The sequence below is a fragment of the Diadema antillarum genome, unplaced genomic scaffold (genome assembly GCF_040938485.1).
Source record: "Diadema antillarum isolate AM-2024a unplaced genomic scaffold, OU_Dant_1.0 seq00000423_RagTag, whole genome shotgun sequence".
Lineage (NCBI taxonomy): Eukaryota > Metazoa > Echinodermata > Echinoidea > Diadematoida > Diadematidae > Diadema > Diadema antillarum.
The window spans coordinates 1,943,871-1,964,977 of record NW_027271406.1 but is presented as its reverse complement, the minus strand read 5'-3'; the positions used below and the strand labels follow the sequence as shown (position 1 = coordinate 1,964,977).

Below are 21,107 nucleotides of genomic sequence, written 5' to 3'. Positions count from 1 at the left end.
TTTTTTTTTGGGGGGGGGGGGGGAGTAGTTATGTACATATATTGGCTAGTTATCAGGAAGGTTTTTCATTAAAAAACAGAAAAAGAAAAAAGGATGGACTTATTCTTAAATCTGGATATAGATCAAGATAACCAGGGATTTCTTTGTGTGTGCACACAAGAAATAACAATCTTTGCATCGTAACGGACAAATTTGTTGTTATTATCATTTTTAGATTAGTAGGTGTGCAACCTTACAGTACTGTATGACCTCTCAAAGATCTGTTTCCACTTCATAGACAATTGACTGAGTTGTTCATATCTGGTTTGGTACTGCCTAGCCATTGGCAAAGCACTAGTAATGACAAATACTGTGAAGTTATGCGTGTTCTGACGTGCATCTATACCAGGATTGAGTTGCAGTGAAAATGGACACGTAATCCCAAACAGGTCAATACAAGCCAGGGCTGACTGGGTTGATCTTGTTTCACCAACCTGCATCAGAGCAGTTGACCTGGAACTGGCTCTTCTTGTTCAGGAAGGCCTTCTTCAGGCCCATGCCGCTGCATACCACCTTGCTGGCATCGGAGGTAAAGACCGGTGCAGCGAAGCCGGTGGTGGTGGTTGTCTTGACGATGGTTTCCACCATGACCTGGGAGGTCTCCAGGACACCGGCCTTACCACCCCGGGCTGGACCTGCACATGAAGATAAGTCCCGGAACAGTCTCTTCCATGAGTTTCCCATTCAAATCAACATTCTTGCGTCTTTCATTATGTTACTTCTATGTTGCAAAGCACTTTTAACCCATTGAGGACGGGGCTGATTTTGCTACAACATGCATTTGCCATAGACACTCGCCCGAGTATACTTGGGACTCATCCTCAACGGGTTAAGCATCACCATACAATGGGAAAGGGATCGCAGGAAAGCAACTATCATTGTGACTGCAATGATGTTTTAAGCGCATTTTCAAACCAGGATTGTTTTTGCTACTGTGACACCAGGGAATGAGAAATGTCAGCTCTGAAGTCGTAAAGACAAAACTAAATGTCAAGATTGATCAATTAATATTTGCTAGCTGCAATAGTAATGGTGCAATAATCTACAGTAACATGATTGTGATGCAGATATAAAGCAAGCACAATTATGGGTAAATCCATGGACTGATCACTAGAAACTCTACAGGACAATGAGTTAAATCATTTCATACACTCACAAAATGTGACACACTCCTACAAATTCTACAAAATTATAATGAGTGATGCATTTTTTCAAAGATTACATTCCAACATGATCAGAAGATATGTGCACTGTCTCCCTTGCTAAAATAGCTTTTGAATCATATCATTCTATGAATCTGCTTTGTCTAGCACAGGGGAATGAATTCTGTCTACACTTCCACGGAGCATTTACCATTCATGCATGAAGGAGCATCGCCATGGCAACAACATCATCTTAGCTTCACTCACCTGTGATCTTGGCCTTGAAGGGACTGCCAGTAATGTGTGTAGGGCCGCCATATTTGATGGTGATCATGTACTCGCCGGGCTGCGTTGGCACGTACACACACTTGTAACCCTCTCCGACCTCAGTCACATCTAGCTTGACCTTGGAGGGGCCGTCGATCTGGATGGACATGGTTCCCGCGCCAGCACCACAGGTGTTGATGATGAACTCGCATTTCTCTCCTGGGTGAGATGAACCAAAAGACAAATTTGTTTGTAGGTTTTTTTGTAGATTTTCATCTATGTAACACTGTGTTAGAGAATCCCACAATCATGGAGTTAACAGAGCAAAGTTTGAATGACTGCCTGAAGTCCTACCTTCGCAATATCACATGTCCCTAATTATTTGCATCTTTCATTATGCTCAAAACTATAACTACTAACAAGTTTTAAATTTGCTTCCATCAACACAATATTTCATCCATTGAAGTTGGTCAAGAGGAAGGAACTACATGAAATATGTGACCCACTACAACAAAAAGGTCCTAAAGTCGCGCACGGTCGAAGCCGTGAAAATCGAGTTTGAAGTCAGAGCATTAAAATTGGTCAAAACTTACGATTTTCTGATTTTGATATATTATTAGAGTCTAACATGTCTTCTATCATCTGTCGAAATTTGGAAGCAAAATGATCAAACAAAAGACAAAAAAATAGCGTTTTTCTGAGCCATGTTTTTTGGCGTTTCAACGAAGCAGAAACTGGTTCGAAAATTTGGATTGAGCGCCACAGATAGGTTCCGCCCCTAACAACAACCAGAGTGATCTCATTGGTCAGTTTGCTGCTTGCTGCTAACCGAAGCGTGAAGCTCGCACACTGGTCACTGATTGGTTGGTGAGGAGACCGCCGACGCTGATGTGCTTAAATGAACTCTTTGGGGGTTGTTAGGGCTTACCCTTTATTGTCCAGAGGTGATCGCGACTGCGTCGAAAGGAAGACTTTTAGGGCGCTTTTCTCAAAACAGTGATTTTCCAGACGTCTCGACATGCTCTCTTTTAAACATCGATATCTCCGCAGCCGATTATTTTTATAAAATGTGTTATATATCAATCTAAAGCAGAAAGATTAGGGGATCATATCATGCAATTTTCAAATAATCGACCTCGCCCAACTTTAGGATCATTTTGTTGTAGCGGGTCACATATTTGCATGAGCTTTCCATATGCTTAGCTGGCATTTTCATGTGCTTTAATTCTATTTTTTTATTCATAATTTTCTCCATGAGGTAATTAATTATTCAACTCTTTCACATTTCTATTGCTGCAGCGTCCTACTTACAAAAACTCATTTTAATCGTTCATCCTTTTACTAAACATTTCCTATCATAATGATAGTGGGCAACACTGCCACTTTGGGATGTCATAGCTTATAGAGCTTAACTCATAGCCACCTATCATAACGACAATATCCATAAACACAGCAACACACTGAGATGCTTCCGTGGAAAAAAATTTTATCCACTATAAAACAAACCCCTTTGGGCCCAGTCTATGTAAATCTTTGTGGTCAAGAGCTAAATTCCTTGAGCCAACCAACAATCCATGCCACTGACCTGTCTTGCCCCTCTCCAAGCCGTCGCCGTAGGCATGGACGTGCCCAGGGTCACCAACTTCCTCGATGGTGCCAACCCTGATCTTGAAGGGGCTGCCAGGGATGGGAGAGTCCTTGAAGTAGACGTGGACAAGGTGGATACCGTTCTCCTTGGGTAGGAAGCGCACAGCGTAGTTCTCTGTTTGGGGGTAATGATGGCAGAAGACTCAAGGCATAAGCACATATGGCCAGAACTCTCAGTATGTATATATTTTTTTTGAACAACCTGTACTAAATAAGTATGCATTTTTCCTTTTTTCCTTCTATGGAACATTTCAAATTGACATCTTTCCTCTTTCTGCACTGTTTATATCCAATACAGAAACTTCTAGTACAAGTATCTAGCACTTGTCTATGTCACTGCCCTTTAAGAAGCAAATCTGCCATGCTCTTACTTCTACTAGCATGAGGATAAGAAGAAGAAAAAAAAAAAAACTCACCAATTTTTTTCAAATTCACTCATTCCAAGTGCAGCATTCTACAAAATTATGACATAATGCCCTCACACATAATCATCAATCTTTATCTATTAGCTTACTGCAAAATATTTAAGAAAGTTTTTCTTTTCTTTTGTTCCCAAGCCCGGTAAGCAAAAGTGGGTGCAGAAGGACACTTCTCCATGGCTCAACAAATCACTTCTCTCAACAAACATGGAGAAATTGCACTGGACATTTCCCAATTTTAAACAACAACAACAACAACAAAAAGAGCACAAATCGCTTTACCTTCATCAATCTCTGTGATGACACTCTCAACATCTGCTCCTGAAGGAGCAACTGTCTTGGCCTTCACAAGACCTTTAGCACCATTGAGTTGGATGACAAATGAGCATGGCTGGTTGAGCTTGACACCAGTTTCCTTAAAGGGGGGGGGGGGGGGGGAAGATACATGCAAAAAAAAATTATGCCAAAATGTTATATACAATGCCAAAAAGTAATCACACAGACAAAGAGTAAGACATTGATTTGACCTAATGACACAGGAGAGATATTAATTTATGCCTTTTGTTTATCTATCATATCTCTAAAGGGATGAGCAAATGACTCAAAAGAACTTTTCTTAACAAAAAAGTAACTCCTAGAACTGATCAAAATAGCGTAACTTTTTAATGTAACTTAAACGTAACACCAAAAACAGAATTAGTCAAAATCTTGTTTTGCAGACCTCAAAAAATGACTCTTGTGCCTTTGAAAAGTGACCATTTTTGTCTTTGATGGGTGCTCACCCATGCACGACTCATCAAATCATTTTTATTTCCTCACAGATTTAGTCAATAAGTGTACAAACACCCCTGCCAAATCCTTCCTCAAAACCTCCTTTTTTTTCTTTTTCTTTTTTTTCTTTTTTTTTTTTTGGGGGGGGGGGGTTAAAAAGTTGCACCATCTAATTAGGAGGGAGTTAACTTTTTGATTGTGTAGATGTTGTTACACATCTAACATAAATACGAAGAGAGATGGAAGAGACTGGAATATATATCATACAAAACTCACCTGCATGCTCGATACACTGCATCTCCTTGCCTCACCCATGGGTGGGGTGATGAAGGGCTTGTAGGGACTGTCTGGGATGGGCTTGTCATTGAACTTGATGTCAATAACATATTCACCTGCAATCAAAAAAAAAGTTTGTCGAGTCATAAATCAGGCTGTATGACAGATAACAAACCTGTGCCAGATTAACATCGTCACTGGCTTCATTTGACAATCATTACAAGATGTGAGCTGAGACACATAGTCTCAAAAAATAGTCCGGAGAGAGAAAAAAAAAATACTGTGGGAATGCACATTTCGGACAAGTCCTACTTATCAGATATGCAACTCATTGATGTATATCACAACAACATTACTAGAAACATCATAGTCACGTATGAAGAATGGCTTGAAATATTTAACCTGTCGATGACTACTCTGAAATATACTTGGGCAGGCATGTCCAAATAAGAAATGCTTGTTAAAGCAAAATAAGCTCATTCTCAATGGGTTAATCAGTAAATGCCCTTCTTGATGAGGATGAATTCCACAAGCAATCCTGCAATACATCTAGCTCATTGTACTCAAAAGTCAAGCAGTGATACAAAGCAATCAAGTCCAAAAAGCCAAGTTTTATAATTGTGAACATAGCTACAACACTTCTAAAGATCAAGACTGGAAAATTTTGTTTCTCTCTCTCCAGTTACCAGAAAGCTTTAAATTTACCGTTGAAAGATAGATGTAATGACATCTCCTTATCTCTAGAAACAGTTTTCTAGACAAACCTGGTTCTGTGGGTAGATAGGAGACCAGGTAGGAGCCATCCATATTGTCCACAAAGTTGATGGGGGCCTTGGCAGGTCCAGAGACGGTGACACCCAGCCTGCCAGGTCCAGCCTCACGGGTCCAGAGAGTGAACTCGGCTACACGGAAGAAACGGGGGAAGGGAGAATAATTATGATACATAAATACATCATGGAGTTTATAATGGCAAATAAAATGATCAATAAAATATACAAATGAAATTATCAATGGATTTAATCTAACAGAATCTGTAATGTGAACGCATGTAACATCCCAGAAGAACACTGGTACAAAATCTGACTTTGAGAATGTAGTATTGCCAGTAAATGAACTAAAACAATTACCATTATAAAATATTTGTTCTAACAATGGCAAAAAAAAAATTCAAAATTTAAACCCACTGTCACTTTGTCTATGGACATGCAAATAGTCTACATCTTTACTACTTCCTCCAGAGAGTAGATGTCGCCCTCGCTTGAAATTTTAAGGTTCTAAAGGGGTTAAAACAGAAGGAATGAGAGATCAGGAGACAGTCCAAACTCCTTACCTGGATGGTTGACCTCTCCTCGCTCAAGACCGGGTCCACCAGCATGGACCTTGTGGGCACCGCCCTCGCCAAATGGACCAACGGTGAACATGAAAGGACTTCCTGTTTGGGTAGAAGCATGATGGGAAGGGGTAGATGAGGTTTTTGATGAACATCAGAATCAAGCATTTGATGGTTAACACTAAACAGGATAATCATACTAATGTTTGTACGTCGTTAATTACAAAATCAAAGGGTAAGTGGGTACAAAGATAAATCAGACAGATTGGGTTGCTGTAAAACCAGTCATGTTTTTTTTTTTTTGCGAGTAAGAAACTTTTTTTTCGAATTTTGTGAGGAGCCAAGATTAGCGAAAGTAAAATGTGTGTGAAAGTGTTTTTTGCCTGCAGAATGCACTGAATGCCAGTCGCCAATTCGTGAAAGTTTCACGCTGCACAAAAAGCCGTTGGCTCCAATTGGCCAAAGTTTTATGCTGCAAATGTTTCCGGTTTTACAGTTGTTGGTGAATAGCTACATAGAGAGAGTGAGAAAGAGTGAGACAATGACTGAGAGAGAAAGAGATAGAGAGATATATAGGATATATTGAGATAAGGAATACTTTTATTATCTATGAGTAATGATAAGTTCTCTTCTTTTGCTGCTATAGTCCCTGAATTGGGACATCTTCCACAGCCTTGTGATTGAAAGCCATACATCTTGTATTAACATTCCTATGCAGTCAGCTGCAAAGGAATCCCATTCCCAAACATATCAGAGAACACAACACCAAACCCACATACATACAGAGAGTACTGCAGCTTTCACAGTTCCCAAACTTACATATGCACATTGAAAAGACAACTGTTACATTATGGTGAAAGACTGATATATTGCCATCCTCATTCAAGTGATTTCTTCCTACTTCCTTGTTTAGTGTCAGAGGCATCTGACTCCAGTGCCTAGCAGAGCAAAACTGAAACTGTCACTAGTGTGAATGCAACGTGTGTTTACTTGTGTGTACTGTGGCTGTATGAAGTCTGTAGTCTCAATGTCTGCCTGGCTCTCGGCTGACAACAGTCCAACGTATTATTTCATAAAAGGTGTTTGAATAGCAATTCTCCAAGAATAGCAACTTCTTGTAAGTAACAGCCAATCAGAGAGCTGGATTCTACTAGGCATCTTCAGATTTTCCACTGCGGCGAAAGTTGCCATCATAGCAACTCCCAATGAAATGGAACCCAGGTCGCGGGGCACACATTCAAACACTTGGTCTTACCTGAAACGTGCATGCCCTTGTTCTTGACGCTCACTGTGTGTACGCCTTCCATTGAGGGCACGAACTTGACGCAGTATCTGCAGTCGGGCTTGTCCACGATCTCGGCATCCTCTGTCTTGCCGGCCGGGTTGGTCACCTGGGCAGTCATGTCCAGTGGGTCAGTGCCTGAGTGACCAAAGCAAATGGTGTGATATATTATGCTACAGAGTCACTGTGTGAGCGAGGTGAATACTTAGTTTCCGAAACTTCAGGCAGAGGCTGTAGGAATGCCGCATGCTATCATGAACAGCTGTATTGATTTCACAGAATGCTACATTTCCCTGCAGTGCACATGAACAGTCTGAGCTCCCCACCACCAGCACACCAGTATCAGGTGACAAGTGAATGCACTGGGAGACAAATTATCACCTATTACACTCTATCATGTTCTACCACCCTCTCTCCCTCCCTCACAACGATTAGAAAGTAGGATGTTGATTAATGACTGATCTTGTTGAGTTTCTTAATAAAAGAAGTGCTTTGAAATGCCCATGGAAAACTTTCAGAGAAAATTTGAAATGTCATTACCAAATCCAATTAAAAATCCATTTTCCATTTAGGCTTAAAGGCAATTTTTATGTCCTTTACACACGTAATAACTTCACTCATGCACTCTCGATCATTTCCCTAACTACATTGATGAATAAAGGCAGTTTCATTTTCTTTGTATATTCAGAATAGTGCTCAGTGCATTAATCAAATAGAGACCAATATTGGTGAGCTCATATTAGACATCCTATACTATAATACTCGAAGTTGTTGTTGTTGTCGCGGCCTTATGTATTTCCTGTTTTATTTCGGCGTTGCTGGTTTCTCTATCTCCTCCCGAGCCGTCGGCTCCGGGCAGCTGCGACCGGTGCCGTCGGCCGCAGGAGAGTATCCTACATCGAATGGCGCGGGTTTCGTCCCCTCTCCGCCTCCGTGTCGACGTCGAGGACGAAAAAGAAAAATTAATTAGCTACATGCATAATGCATTTTTGTGCGTGACGAAAGAGCCGAGTGTTTCAATATTCACGGAACCTGCGCTGGCCTCCTGCTTTCTCGATCTTCCATCTTTTAGCTTGCAGAGACACTGGGGGATACTAAAGATGATGGTGCAGCGAAATCTCTGACATCTTCCGGCGGACGCGCGCGCACACACACAATGTACCTCGCAGAACTCTATACACACTCTACACTGTGTGTATATAGTTCTGTGATGTACCTTTGCCTCCGCCTGTTACGTGTACTGAATGTATTGACGATGGTTACACGAATCTGTGTGTGCGTGATATGTACTACAAGGGCATTTACGTACAGTTCGCCATTATTGGCGTCCCCAAATGAAAACAACAAACGTTGGTTATGTAATTGTATTTTGCACAACTGCAGAATACTATAAATGCAGTTCAGGTACGTCATTTAGTTTGCTCGCCGTTTGTTCTCAAGTCCGGTGTCATTGTACGCAGACTGTTTAGGACGCGGCTAAATATATTTGCCGATCGTACCCTTACATATCAGATTACACGCGCAGCTGTGTCTATTCGTTTACTGCAGAGCTGCTGTAATCATACATATTCATAAGATGAGCGGACGTAGAGGAAAACCTCGCTTTGCTGACCGCCTATTTTTAAAATTGCAAGTGGAAATAGAATGTGTGGTTCTATGGTCTATCAAACCAAGTTTTGGTGACAAAAAAGAGGGAGCAAATGAAGACGAATGCAGTGATGTATATATTCTTCTTTCTTCCATAACATGGGAAAAATATTAAAGAAAAAAATACGAGGTCGTGAGAACCAACTCACACGGGTGCCTATTAAACCTGATGACTATGATCTCCCCCTCCCCAAATAATAACAATGATGATAATAATAATAATAATAATAATAATGATAAGGATAATGATAATAGTGATATAATAATAACAATAATAGGAGCAATATTTGTAGGCCTAATATTCATTATGATAATGTACAATCTGAAGCAGATGTAGTTCTATATTAATATGATACATCAAGCCAAGTTTTGGTGATTAAAAACAAAAAGGAGGGAGCAAAATTATGAAGACGAAAATATCTTATTTTTCTCTCATAACGTGGGGAAAAGAAACATGACAAAAAAACCACAAAACAAACCGAGGCCTTGAGACCAGCCGTGGATTCCCGCGGGTGCCCGCGTGGATGCAAGAGCAGGGGGTAATCAAAGTCATAGTGTTAATATCTTCCCGTTTCGACGGGAACAACCTGTGGGCAGAACTTTCGGGGAATCTCATTTGCGTTTTTGGTAATTTTTCCCTGAATGTTTTTGTTTTTTGCCCTGCGGAGGTGGAAATGTGTGTGTGCGTGAGGGGGGGGGGAGGGGTGAGGGGCAACAAGACAACTGTTGGACTTCAACGGGTGCAAATAACCCCTCGAAACTCAAGTTCTATAATAAAAGCAAGTAGTGGCGGGAATGATCCCTACCAATGGACCGGATCGCCTGGCAGAGAATACTACAAAAATGTATTATAAAATTTCTGGGAAGGGTGGTCATTTAGAAGACAGCACAATAACGAAAGAATGAGAAGACTTTTCTTTTTATTTCTTCAATAAAAATGTGCAAAATCGTATTATGAGAAAAAAAATAAAACCCCTCAGACCCGTGGATTTCCACGGGTGCTGCTAGTGTCAAATAAATGTAGTGTAGCATGTTGGAAATAAGCACGTCCTAGCATTGCTACCTCTTACCCATAGTACTCTGCAGATTGTTGGCTTGACGCACATAAAGCAAGTTTTACAGTCATCATTTGCCTGCTCTTATCAAGCTCTTCAAGTAACTCTGATCTTTAATGATGTTTGACAATTCTTTCAATTACTATCATTTCATTTGATAGAGTGAAAGTGAAAACAGGGATAACAAAAGAGGCATCAAATAATCACAATGCCATTACAGCCTTGTGATTATCGACAATTATGATTATTGGCATGCATCCCATCCACACTAGTTTATTAGTCATGGCTGCAGGGAAATGCCACAATTTGTAAACATGGCAATTCATGAGTTCGCTCTTTTTATTTTGCAAGCATAATTTTGAAATATGTATGTTCAAGTCAACATTTTGTACTAAAATTATCCAAATTTGACCATTCTTTTTACATCAGCAATGAAACTTTCCTGCTTCAGTGTGTTGACTTTCTGGATCCATTAATCATTAATCTGAAAATCATGTGATTTATTGCATAAATATGACATCAAAGGTAGCAAAAGGATTTTTGTGAAAGTTAAACTGACACAGTATTGGTTTAACGATTTTGGGTAATCTTAGTTTAAGATAGGGCGGTTTCTTGATGTTACTTCCAGATTTCGCAAGTACTGGCAATATTTTTTTTTTCTTGTTTTTCATATTTTGGCAATATTTATCAGCTAAAACTACACATCCTCCTAAATGACAAGAGCCTCAAGGAATGCTAATAACCATAGCTAGGAGTGTTATCATGACAAACATATGCTAACTGCTCCAAAACACATTTGTGCTGCTGTGTATAAATACGTGAACCTTAACCCGTTGAGGACAGACTGATTTTACTATTACACGCAATGCCCATAGACACCTGCCTGAGCATTCTCAGAACTCATCTTCAACGGGTTAAACTTCTGAATGCACAAAGCACGGAAGCACTGGGAGGGTGTGGGGGCCTCCTCCTTACCTGGGATCTTGACGCTGAGTTCGCACTCGCTGCCAACGTTGGAGACTGGGATGGCCTTGGTGGGTCTGACCAGGGTCTCTTTGATGAGGGGCAAATCTGTGCTTTCTCCCTCCACTGCAACCTGGAATGGGCTGCCTGCAAGTTAACACCAAACAAGAAAACATAAGGTAATCAGGACATCACGACATTGCCAACACTGCATCTCTAATTTCCTTCATTCAATCTCAACATTTTTCCAGACTGCTCACTCATTTCTTGGGGCTAAAAGTAACCTGGCATGACTTTTAGCCAAGCAGTTACACAACATCAACACCAAGTGTCATGCCATACTGTTTTCTTCAAGTGAGAGAAGACAGAACAAAAAAAAATATTCCAGTCCCACTCAGAGACAAAACTGTTATGTATAATATCAATGCCATTTTGCAACTGTGGACTTGGAAAGGTAGAATCTCCTTTACTACAGATTTTCACAGTTGGGTATATGTCAGAAAATGGTTAATTAAATAGTATGTAGAGAGGGAGATCTGAATTGCTTTTGTTTGCTTTGTTTACAGTGGTTGAGAATGTAAGAGGTGATTAAGGTTGTGCTAATGAAGGTCATCAGTCTAACTATACCTGGAACGAGTTGGTCAGCATAGTGGACATTGACGTTGTACGTGCCGGGCTCAGTCGGGGTGAAGGTAACTAGACACGTGCCGTCTCCATTGTCTTCACAGTTGATGTCCGCTTTGCTCGGGCCCTCGATGGAGACTCCAAGACCACCGTAGCCTGCCAAAATCACAAAATGTTCGGGGATATTGGAGTCTGCTCCACAAAACCATTTAGGGTAAAAGTCGGCGATAGGCTTTGCATATACTCAACAAAATATATATGCTTCCCTCTATCTTCCTCTTTCATGTAGTCATTAAGTAAACAATCATAGATTGACAAGGAGATCGTTCCTGGTTTCCCGCACTCGTCTTTGCTCTAGCGGACAAGAATGTACATGTATAATATTGCACACAGCAATGTACATACAATCGAATGTTCACTGTCTACCACATTGGTCTTGCACATCATGTAAATGTGGTGCTTACCAGTATATGCTCTCTTAGGTTTCTTTAAAATGCTAGCTTTCACATGCTTAATTAGAAACTTGATATTTTGCTAAAATTTCAGCACAGCTTCTGACGCTGATGACTAAAAACAATAAATCTAGGTAAGAATTTCCCGGCAACTGAAACTCCTCCGTCCTCCAACCCCTAAAGTAACTTACCAGCATTCCTGGTGTCGACAAGGAACTGGGCCATCTGGCCTGCCTCTGCCTGCTTGATGCCACGGCCAGTGACCTTGACCTTGGAGGCATCACCAACCTCCTGGGCACCGACGATGATCTTGAACGGGCTGTTGGGGATGTGCTGGCCACGCTTCTTGACGCTGACCTGGTGCTCACCGATCTCCTTGGGAGTGAAGGTAATACCTGTTGAGCAAAAAAAAAAAAGGAATAAACTTGTATTAACAATATCAGTAATATTGACAACTGTGATATAAACATCATAATGAGTACATCTGCACAAGTAAAGGAACAGAATTATGCACATAATTTCAGTACATCATCTACACTGTAAGTGAACTATAAAGGAGATAAAAACATTCCCAGAAGTCTGATTACAAGCCCTGACCTATATACCCCTATGTGGTGTTCAATTGGTGCTGAAATGACAGAGTGTACTTTACCCTTCAACTCTTCTTTTTTTAATTAAAAAGGATTGTTACTCAGTACTAGATCTTCATTGCTTGAGTATAATGAATAAAACAAGACTTTGCCATGAATACACCCAAAAGAACACATCTATGGCATGTATATATAATTATAGAAAAAAAAAGTGATGGTGATTGTGACTGATGCAAACTTACCGATGTTTCCATTGGGAAGACGTTTGAGGCTGCATGGCTCCTCGTGTTTGGAAGGCGTAAGGATGGTGGCGGACAGCTGGCTCAGATCAGTCTCAGTGATCTTGAGAGGAACATCACTGGGTGTACCGATGGACATGCGGCTGCCTGCCTTGTCTGGGGGGAAAATGGTGAGAAGAGATGAGAAACGACATTAAACCATAAGAAATCTGCAAGGTACTGTAAAACCAGAAATTTTCGTGTGCATGAAACCTTCACGAATTTTGGGAGGAGCCAAGATTTGCAAAAGTAAAGTTTATGCGAAATGGTTTGTCTACATAACGCATTGAATGTCAGCACCAATATGCGTAAGTTTCATCATTTCTTGAAAGTTTCATGCTGCAAAAAAGGCTGTTGGCTCTAATTCATAAAAATTTAACGGTGTGAATGTTCCTTGTTTTACAGTAAGTAGCCAGGTCCAGTTGACAACTTCCATCTAAGGGTTTTGTGGGCGCAGATATATGTTCATATTAAATTAGGCTTTACAGTATTCCCTATGGAACAGTGACAGCATGCTGCTGCAAATGCAAGGTGTGATGCTGGTATTTTCTTCCACAGCTGCTGGACAACAATACATCAGCTACTAGCATATCCTCTTGTTACTATGGTAACTGCCTTCACTGCACACCTCACAGTGTAATGAGTCCAAGATCACATCACTGAGGCTACACGTGGAATCTACCTTCCTGGACCCAATCCAAAATGGTGCGCTTGTAAGAATCATTCTGTCACTATGAACAGATTCAAAGATGTCTTTGCAATCAAAAAGCTCTGGCAAATATTTTTACTCCAACCTCTCATTTCAGTAACAACTATTAAAGCATACCATGAACATATAATTTATGAATGTGTTTATGCAACATGGTCAGGTAATTATTCAATACGTCACAAGAAACAGAGTTGCCTGAGTGACATAGAGTGAAATTCACACCAATCCAAAGGAGCAGGTATAAAGGGAGTCGGCCATTACCAACAATCTGGGCAGAGAAGGGACTGCCAGGGATGTGCTTGTCGGCAAACTTGACCACGATGTCGTACTGGCCCGGCTTGGTGGGGAAGTAGGTGACACTGCAGGTACCGTCCTTGTTGTCGACACACTTGATCTCTGCCTTGGATGGACCCTCAATGGCCAGGGCCAATCCACCTGATGGACAGAGAGTGGACAGTGGGGCAAAAACAGATAGTCAGAATGACAGAATGTATAAAATATCAAAGGTAACAAAGAAATATGGAATGTACAGTCAGGTATGCATTAAGGAGAGAATAGACAGATATAGTCAAAGGCAAAGAAAGTAAGAGAAGAGAATACATTCAAACTCCGTATGTGATAAGGTGCTTATGGGCATGTTCAAGTAACGAAGGGTAATTGAATCATAACATTCTTTAGATCTAACTACATATCTTTACAGCTTAGTTTAGGACATACAATGAATACCGATGCACTGAAATATCACTGGAACGTTATACAAACATGTCTTTATGGCATCGACATTCTACTGGTATGTAGCCTAGCATCACAGTGATTGTCCCCACCTGGCAGACAACATTGCAACAAAATACAAAAATCTAACATTAGCATAACATCACATCAGTTTAATATCCTGATATGATCTGTACACAGGATTAAGAAGCACTGACTGACTTGCTTCCCACCAGCCCTCGAGTCCCGAATCTAACGAACTCACCTGCGCCTGCATCTTTGGTATTGATGATAAAATGGCAGGGCTCCTGACTGATGCCATGGGTGAGGCCGGTACCGTAGGCCGTCACGTTGCCGCTCTTGAGTTCGTCCACGTGGAAGTGGAAAGGACTTCCTGTAAGTCCGGACAATAAAATCAAAGACATTGATGGACTATGAAATCTCTCATACGAGCAGGGTAGGCTGGAATGTTATCCAATTCATCATACTATCAGGGGGAAAAAAAAACCCCAATAATATTCATGGTGCTAAAATATCAGTTGCCAAAAAGGAAGACAGGCCATAACGAAAGTTAGTTGACTTTGCACCATCAGCAACCACTGCGTAATGAAGATTATTTTGAAGTTGTTTTGGCTCATCTCCACCCTTCACAAAAGCGTCCTTGTCTATCATAAAAATATGGCATTTCTAATTATGTGTCTTTGGCAGATTAAGACATCATTTTCCACTAGGAAGAAATATGTACCTGCTGCAGTTGTTTTATTTGACTTATGGATGTCTTGCAAGCAAAATATGTATTACTATGAATTTGAAAGCAATGAAATTTAATGCATTTATTGAGTGAACATAACCCCTCATACACATCCTCCCCATTCTCAGAGTTACACTCTAAATCAGTCACGTTCTGTCACCGAGGAAGGATAGTTTCAAGCTCTACAGTGCGGCGCAGGATCTACTGCGAAATCTGCAATGCAACAGGCACGCCGACTAACTGATGACACCACAACTGACCCGTCGCGTAGGAGAGGAGCGCTAATCCAGGCCAGACGCTAGCCTAATGGACGCCTGGCAGAGTGGGTATCTGAGGTGTCACAGATGGAACGTGGAGCTGAAAACCGCAGGAATGCCACGATCTGACCCCCTCTGATCTATCACTCATCTACGACAGCTCGCTGCCATCAACGGGCTCACGCATGATGGCGCTCTAAGCACCCCTTGTCACATGCTTCCCATAATCTCCTTACATCCTACGTGCATATCTCTTGTCTATGTCACTCGCAAGAATGGCCTCGGAGCAGATGCAGCAATATGTCATGAGAAGGAAGAGATAGCTAAAGATAATGTCTGGAAGACTATGGACCACTCTAGACTTAAATAAACAGGGATGGATCTTGTTTAAGAGGTTATCGGGATACTGCTCAAGACAGCTGATACTCTTTAGAGCTAACTTCTGCAAATGGTGTCATCCAGACAGATTACAGTTAAATACTTTGTCAAAATATCTTAAGACAGATTCAAAAAATGGTAGATAAAAAAACAGGCACAAGTTGAAATTCCAGTAATGATGCACAAAGTAGCTATTCTTCTATATATAAGATTCTTATAAGACATCTACATCAATGCTGACCCTGCGGTGAATTGGATAGAAATTCAATATGGTTGCACTGGTGTGATTTGCATCAATCTAGTTAGCAGTTATCTAATGCACATCTACTCTGTAGATAGCGCTCAAAGCATCGCACACATTCAGATTGGACAGGACAATTGTTTCCATACCTGGAACATCTTTGCCGTTGTACTTGATGGACAACTCGTGGCGTCCAGTTTCCTTGGGGGAGTACTTGACCGTGATGGTGCCATCCTTGTTCTCAATGATGACCGGTACTTCCTTGCGGCGTGAGGGTGTAATGACCTCTCCTAAAAGGTGCAAAACAAATACAGAAATTATTTAACAAATCACACAACCCTATAAAGCATCACATCAGTTTGCTACTGAGGTACATGTGGATATATATATTTCAAATTATTTTTACTGAGAACAAAATTTGAATATATCAGGTATATAAATATATTCAAATTCTATCATAGCTACATATGTATATACTAAAGTTTGATCTGACAGCCAGCACCAGAGAGCTCTATCCGACATAGCAACAACTAACATATACTTACTGGATTCTATTGTTATTGAAGTGCATTTGATCGTGAGAGATAATTTGAACAGCTAAGTACTTCTTACAACAACAAAAAAGACATCTATAACTTTGCACATTTTATAAAACTGGTAAATGGATGGCTGCTCTCATAATTCCAAGGAATTTAGTCACTTTGAGGCCACCTTACCTGTGATGCATCCTGACCCAGCTCCGATGACTGGGATAACCAGGTCCAGTGGTCTGCAATCCTGGGGCATGGCGGACTCCACGGCCTGTACTGTTTCTGGCTGGATCAAGTCTTCTGGTGGTCCTGGCTGGGCCTGTATGGGAGACAATATTCAATGATATTGGTCCTGAATCCTTAATGTGAGAGTTAGACCAGGGCTTACATCTGTTCCATAAAACATCAAGACTAAAGAGCAGACATGGTTCATATCTGGCACAGTGTACTGAACATATACTTACCACTTCTTCCATGTCATATTAGCTAGAGCATGTAGTGAACACAAAATACTGGTATTGGTAAAACAAAATGCCAGATAAAACATTTGCAGATTCAAAATGATCACAAAAATTACAAAATTTATTTTACCCGCGAAGCACGATTACACCTGTAACAACTGTACTGAGACTACCACTGGTATATTGAGACAGAGACAAACAGAGACAAACACTAACAAACACACACACCCACATAAGTCACAGGAGTCCTAATACACATAAGACACAGACACAGGCAGACACACACACACACACACACACACACACACATACATACCAAGACAAACTCTTAGCTAGGACATTAACATTCCTCCCATAAATCACAAGTGATTTTCACACATCCAAAGATGAGCCTCAAATAGAAGAAAACAACGAATCGTGACATGAGTGTTGTCCACCCTATCACTGAAGAATTCACCAACTAGCTCTCAAACAAGATAAGTCTTTACCCCCATTGGTTTTCACCACACATTGAGTCGAGTGCCCTCCTATTTCATCTAACATCGAAGAATTCAGAGGATATATGGGAGTGCTGGTAATATTCAAACCGGACTGTGTAAATACTGTATAAACATGTCAACGTTATATGAAGCCCAAAGATGGAGCTGTTTACATCTAAACGCATTAGGAAATGACAGCGCTACCAGAAAAGAGCAGAGACATTTCCACAGGTCTGTCACAGGGAAATAAGAGGTCATGTCCTCTGGACAATCATTTCAAAATCTACCATCCTACCCCTATGCTCATTCCAAACTCTTTTCTGACATAGTTTATTTCTTCAGAGTATCACCACTACTCCGATTCTATGTGATGCCTGTAATTTGATGTCAAAATGTATACATGAAACATAGTGCTTTCAAACTGAAAGCTAACTTGGAGAAAAATAACATCATTTACTTAGTTGTTCAGTATTCAAAGAATTTTCAATCAGCATTTAGTCCTAGACAGTGGTACTGTAAACAAGTGCATGAAATATCTCATTATCTACACTGTGAAAAAGATAGCACTACTACACAAATTACATTATTACTTACAGTATCCAAGTTTTACCATGGATCACACTTGTCTTAATTTCAATCCAGGAACTACAGTTTATGTAGAAAAAAAAATTGGAAGAAAAAAAGAATCCAACATAAACTCTTTATTTACAGATTAATGCACAGAAATTTGTCATTGAAGTGAAGTACCAACAATTTCAATTTCATTTCATTTATTTCAACATCTTAGTACCAACAATAAAAGCATTATCTTTATCTTGTAGAACCTGTATCACCAACTTGTTGAAACTCTATGATGTCACTCTGTAGAAGACAATCTAATTTGAAGCTTTAACAATTAATGCTAGCATTACTGGTTGATAGCTTATCAAGAACTAGATCATCATATCATCAAGGATTTTTGTTTTCATTGTCACACGAGCCCTTCCATAACCACAGTAAAAATCCAAGACAACAATGAACTGCATAGTTTCCTATTTAATTAGCAGTGTAATGGACAATGACAACTATAGGGGGAAATGTATAATAAAAGCATTATTTTACATCAGAGATGATTGGCAGTAAAGCTGCCTTGAAGAGTTGACAGTTTACTGTGAAGGCCTCTTTGAGTTGAGTGCTGCCCTACCAAGCGAACACAAGGTGAGATTGTATTTCCAGCAGCGCCAGCAAGATATTAGCGCAGTATGTTCGGAGCTGACGCACGAAACCGACTACGGTCCACGTGACACTTATTGGCCATGACAGTGACTCCCGTAGGTGGCATCAACTCTTGGCACGGATTAACCAACAGCTGTCATTAACCTATCTAAATTCGACCTGTCGTGATGTAAGACCGGTGACACTCGCCCTGACAACAGACCCAATTGGACCGGTACGGAAGAGAATGCGTGTACCCCTCCCTTTCCATGCCGCCCTACGCGTTGGAATGTTTGCCGGTAATTAACGGTTGACCTACAAGGTTGATTAATTGTTATTCTCTACATGCATACTAAGGTAGGAGGCACATCATGTAGTTACATGGAGAGGAATGCCACACAGTCTTGTAGGTGCTGCATGTACAATGTACCTTTACCTTTTACATGCCTTGTCTCAGTCGTTTAATGTGCACTCTGAGTGTCTTACCTTGATTGTACGGTGTACGACACATGCATAAGAAAACCCAGCTCACTAGAAATAACTCAAGGACTATTTTTCTGTGTGTTTTGTTTTTTTCCTCCAGAGCTGATTTCAATGTGACATTTTCGCTCCAAGCATGGCCGGTTGAACATTTTGAGACTTGAAAAAGAAAGAATCATATTATGAAACACAATCCTTTGCTCCCATTCCCCTTTCCATACAATAACATCTTTAATCAGATAAATCCATTCAAATATGGAGCATTCACTCATATTTTGCCAATATTTGAAATGAAATGAACAGGTTTGAACACCAACAAGGCAATTAAAATAGATTTCTTGTATGCAAACCTATACATCTTGCCACATGCATTAAAGACCTGCATCTAGATGGTACTGGAATCAGATGTCTCCAGAATGTTCTAAAATAAACTTTTGGGAATTTTGCAATGTGGTCAAAAACTACACACTGAAAAAAAGAAAAGAAGATCACTAGCTGGTGATTTTACAGTATTAAAGTCTGTATGCATCAATCAACTACTGGGGAATCTTCCATATCTTGTTTTCCACTGGTCTAACTGTCTTAGCAAAGCAGCTAAGAGTACATTACGTAATGGACTGTATGTCTGGAAGTTTAGGTCTATTTTTGTATGTTTATTTTGAGATGTCTCACTAGTAGTGGCACCTTAAAGCAAGATAATAATGCACATGGTTTTAAACAGACTTTGGGACTGTCAAAGGGGGGTGTGGTATCATATGAGTTTGGTCTACTTTCACACCCTGGCTTGATCTGTGGCAAATAAAGGTTTAATACCTTTAGCAGGTCCTCTCTGGAAATATTCAGAGGAATTCATTCAATGACGTATGCTGGCATAACTTGTATAATTTGTGGGTTAAGGGTCGTGGATACACACTCATGTTCAGCTCAATGTTAAGGCTAAATATAGTGCAACAATGCACTGCATATAGCAGTCCAAACTTTATGTGAACCAGGGGGAATGAGGAGCCTAAAAATAGACAATGATTGCTAAAACCCATGTTTCATGACACCCCAGGTAAAGGATGAATACCACCCAGGCGGAGATTTGACACTCGCGCTAATTTTCACTCTGACGCATCGGGAGGTACCCCGATACGAACACTACTATGAACTTCCATTGCCAAGCATTAACCTCATGAATACCATTGCGTCGATAAAGAATGTACTGCCCTACGTGATGGCTGCAAGAACTCTCAAAGCATTTATCGGCTGCTTTCACAATCATCAAACTGAAAAGGTAAGGCATCCATACTCTTGATGTCTATTTCCAACACTGCACACTGGCACTGGTCTGATGGCCTAGCCCAGTGAAAATTACTGTTGGACCAGTAACTTTTCAGGAAAGGGCCAGTACAAAAATGGAAAAACTGAGTACCTTCTGGTTTGACAGGGAAAGGTCGGACTAGTAGAAAAAAATGGGTTAGTGTGCAGCCCTATTTTTTTTCACACACTTTCACTGCACTGAATTCTCACAAGAACACGGCTCTATTCTTTCCAAAACTCATTCCAGAAAGACTACCCAATCACAAACGGTACACTAGAAACTTTCCCCAGTTATATCTATTTCTTTGCAAGGTCTTTTGGGAATGCTAGAAAGCCTTTAAAGGTTGCTATTGACTCTCATTAATGCTTCAGCCCAATTGTTATAAACGTATTTGGTAACTATCATCATGTTATTTAGAAACTTGACTGTATGAGTTGATAATCAGTGACTTTGGTTCTCAAGTTGGTGAAGAGATGCCCTCTAATATCTTCAACACCAGCATCTCTGGGCACCTTGACATCTGGGGTACCACTGCAGAGAGTGGACCAGTCTGTAGGCCAGTGGAGAGATCCTCCCCCCCCCCCCACCGCTTTCACCGATTGGCTCCTGGCCAACACAAGAAGAGCCCAGATCATTCTTTGCCCAGCAGGGTTGGGGCGATTAAGGCCAGGAAATATCATTGATGCCGACAATGTTATCGCCCAGTGGTATTTTAATGAGAACGAATGATAAATGAGGAACTTCTTTCTAACACAAGTATAGATTGGGATGCCATAAAACATTTCACGGCAAATCACATCAACTTCTGTCTTAGATATAATGATGATCATG

General features: G+C 40.6%; 1 protein-coding gene across 6 annotated transcripts in view; it reads right to left on the bottom strand.

The window, feature by feature from the left end:
* The window catches only part of LOC139732447 (filamin-A-like), a 189,353-nt gene that overhangs the window by 3,673 nt on the left and 164,573 nt on the right, over nt 1-21,107 (bottom strand). For all 6 annotated transcript variants that reach the window (XM_071643307.1, XM_071643305.1, XM_071643310.1 and 3 more), the window contains 16 exons: nt 16,546-16,678; nt 15,979-16,119; nt 14,468-14,596; nt 13,753-13,926; nt 12,747-12,899; nt 12,106-12,309; nt 11,466-11,618; nt 10,851-10,985; nt 7,147-7,311; nt 5,892-5,993; nt 5,326-5,463; nt 4,562-4,677; nt 3,797-3,929; nt 3,034-3,210; nt 1,449-1,667; nt 474-674 (listed from right to left, as the gene is read on the bottom strand). In XM_071643307.1, coding sequence (XP_071499408.1) covers nt 474-674; nt 1,449-1,667; nt 3,034-3,210; nt 3,797-3,929; nt 4,562-4,677; nt 5,326-5,463; nt 5,892-5,993; nt 7,147-7,311; nt 10,851-10,985; nt 11,466-11,618; nt 12,106-12,309; nt 12,747-12,899; nt 13,753-13,926; nt 14,468-14,596; nt 15,979-16,119; nt 16,546-16,678 — 2,473 coding nt within the window. The remainder of the gene's footprint in view (nt 1-473; nt 675-1,448; nt 1,668-3,033; nt 3,211-3,796; nt 3,930-4,561; nt 4,678-5,325; nt 5,464-5,891; nt 5,994-7,146; nt 7,312-10,850; nt 10,986-11,465; nt 11,619-12,105; nt 12,310-12,746; nt 12,900-13,752; nt 13,927-14,467; nt 14,597-15,978; nt 16,120-16,545; nt 16,679-21,107) is intronic.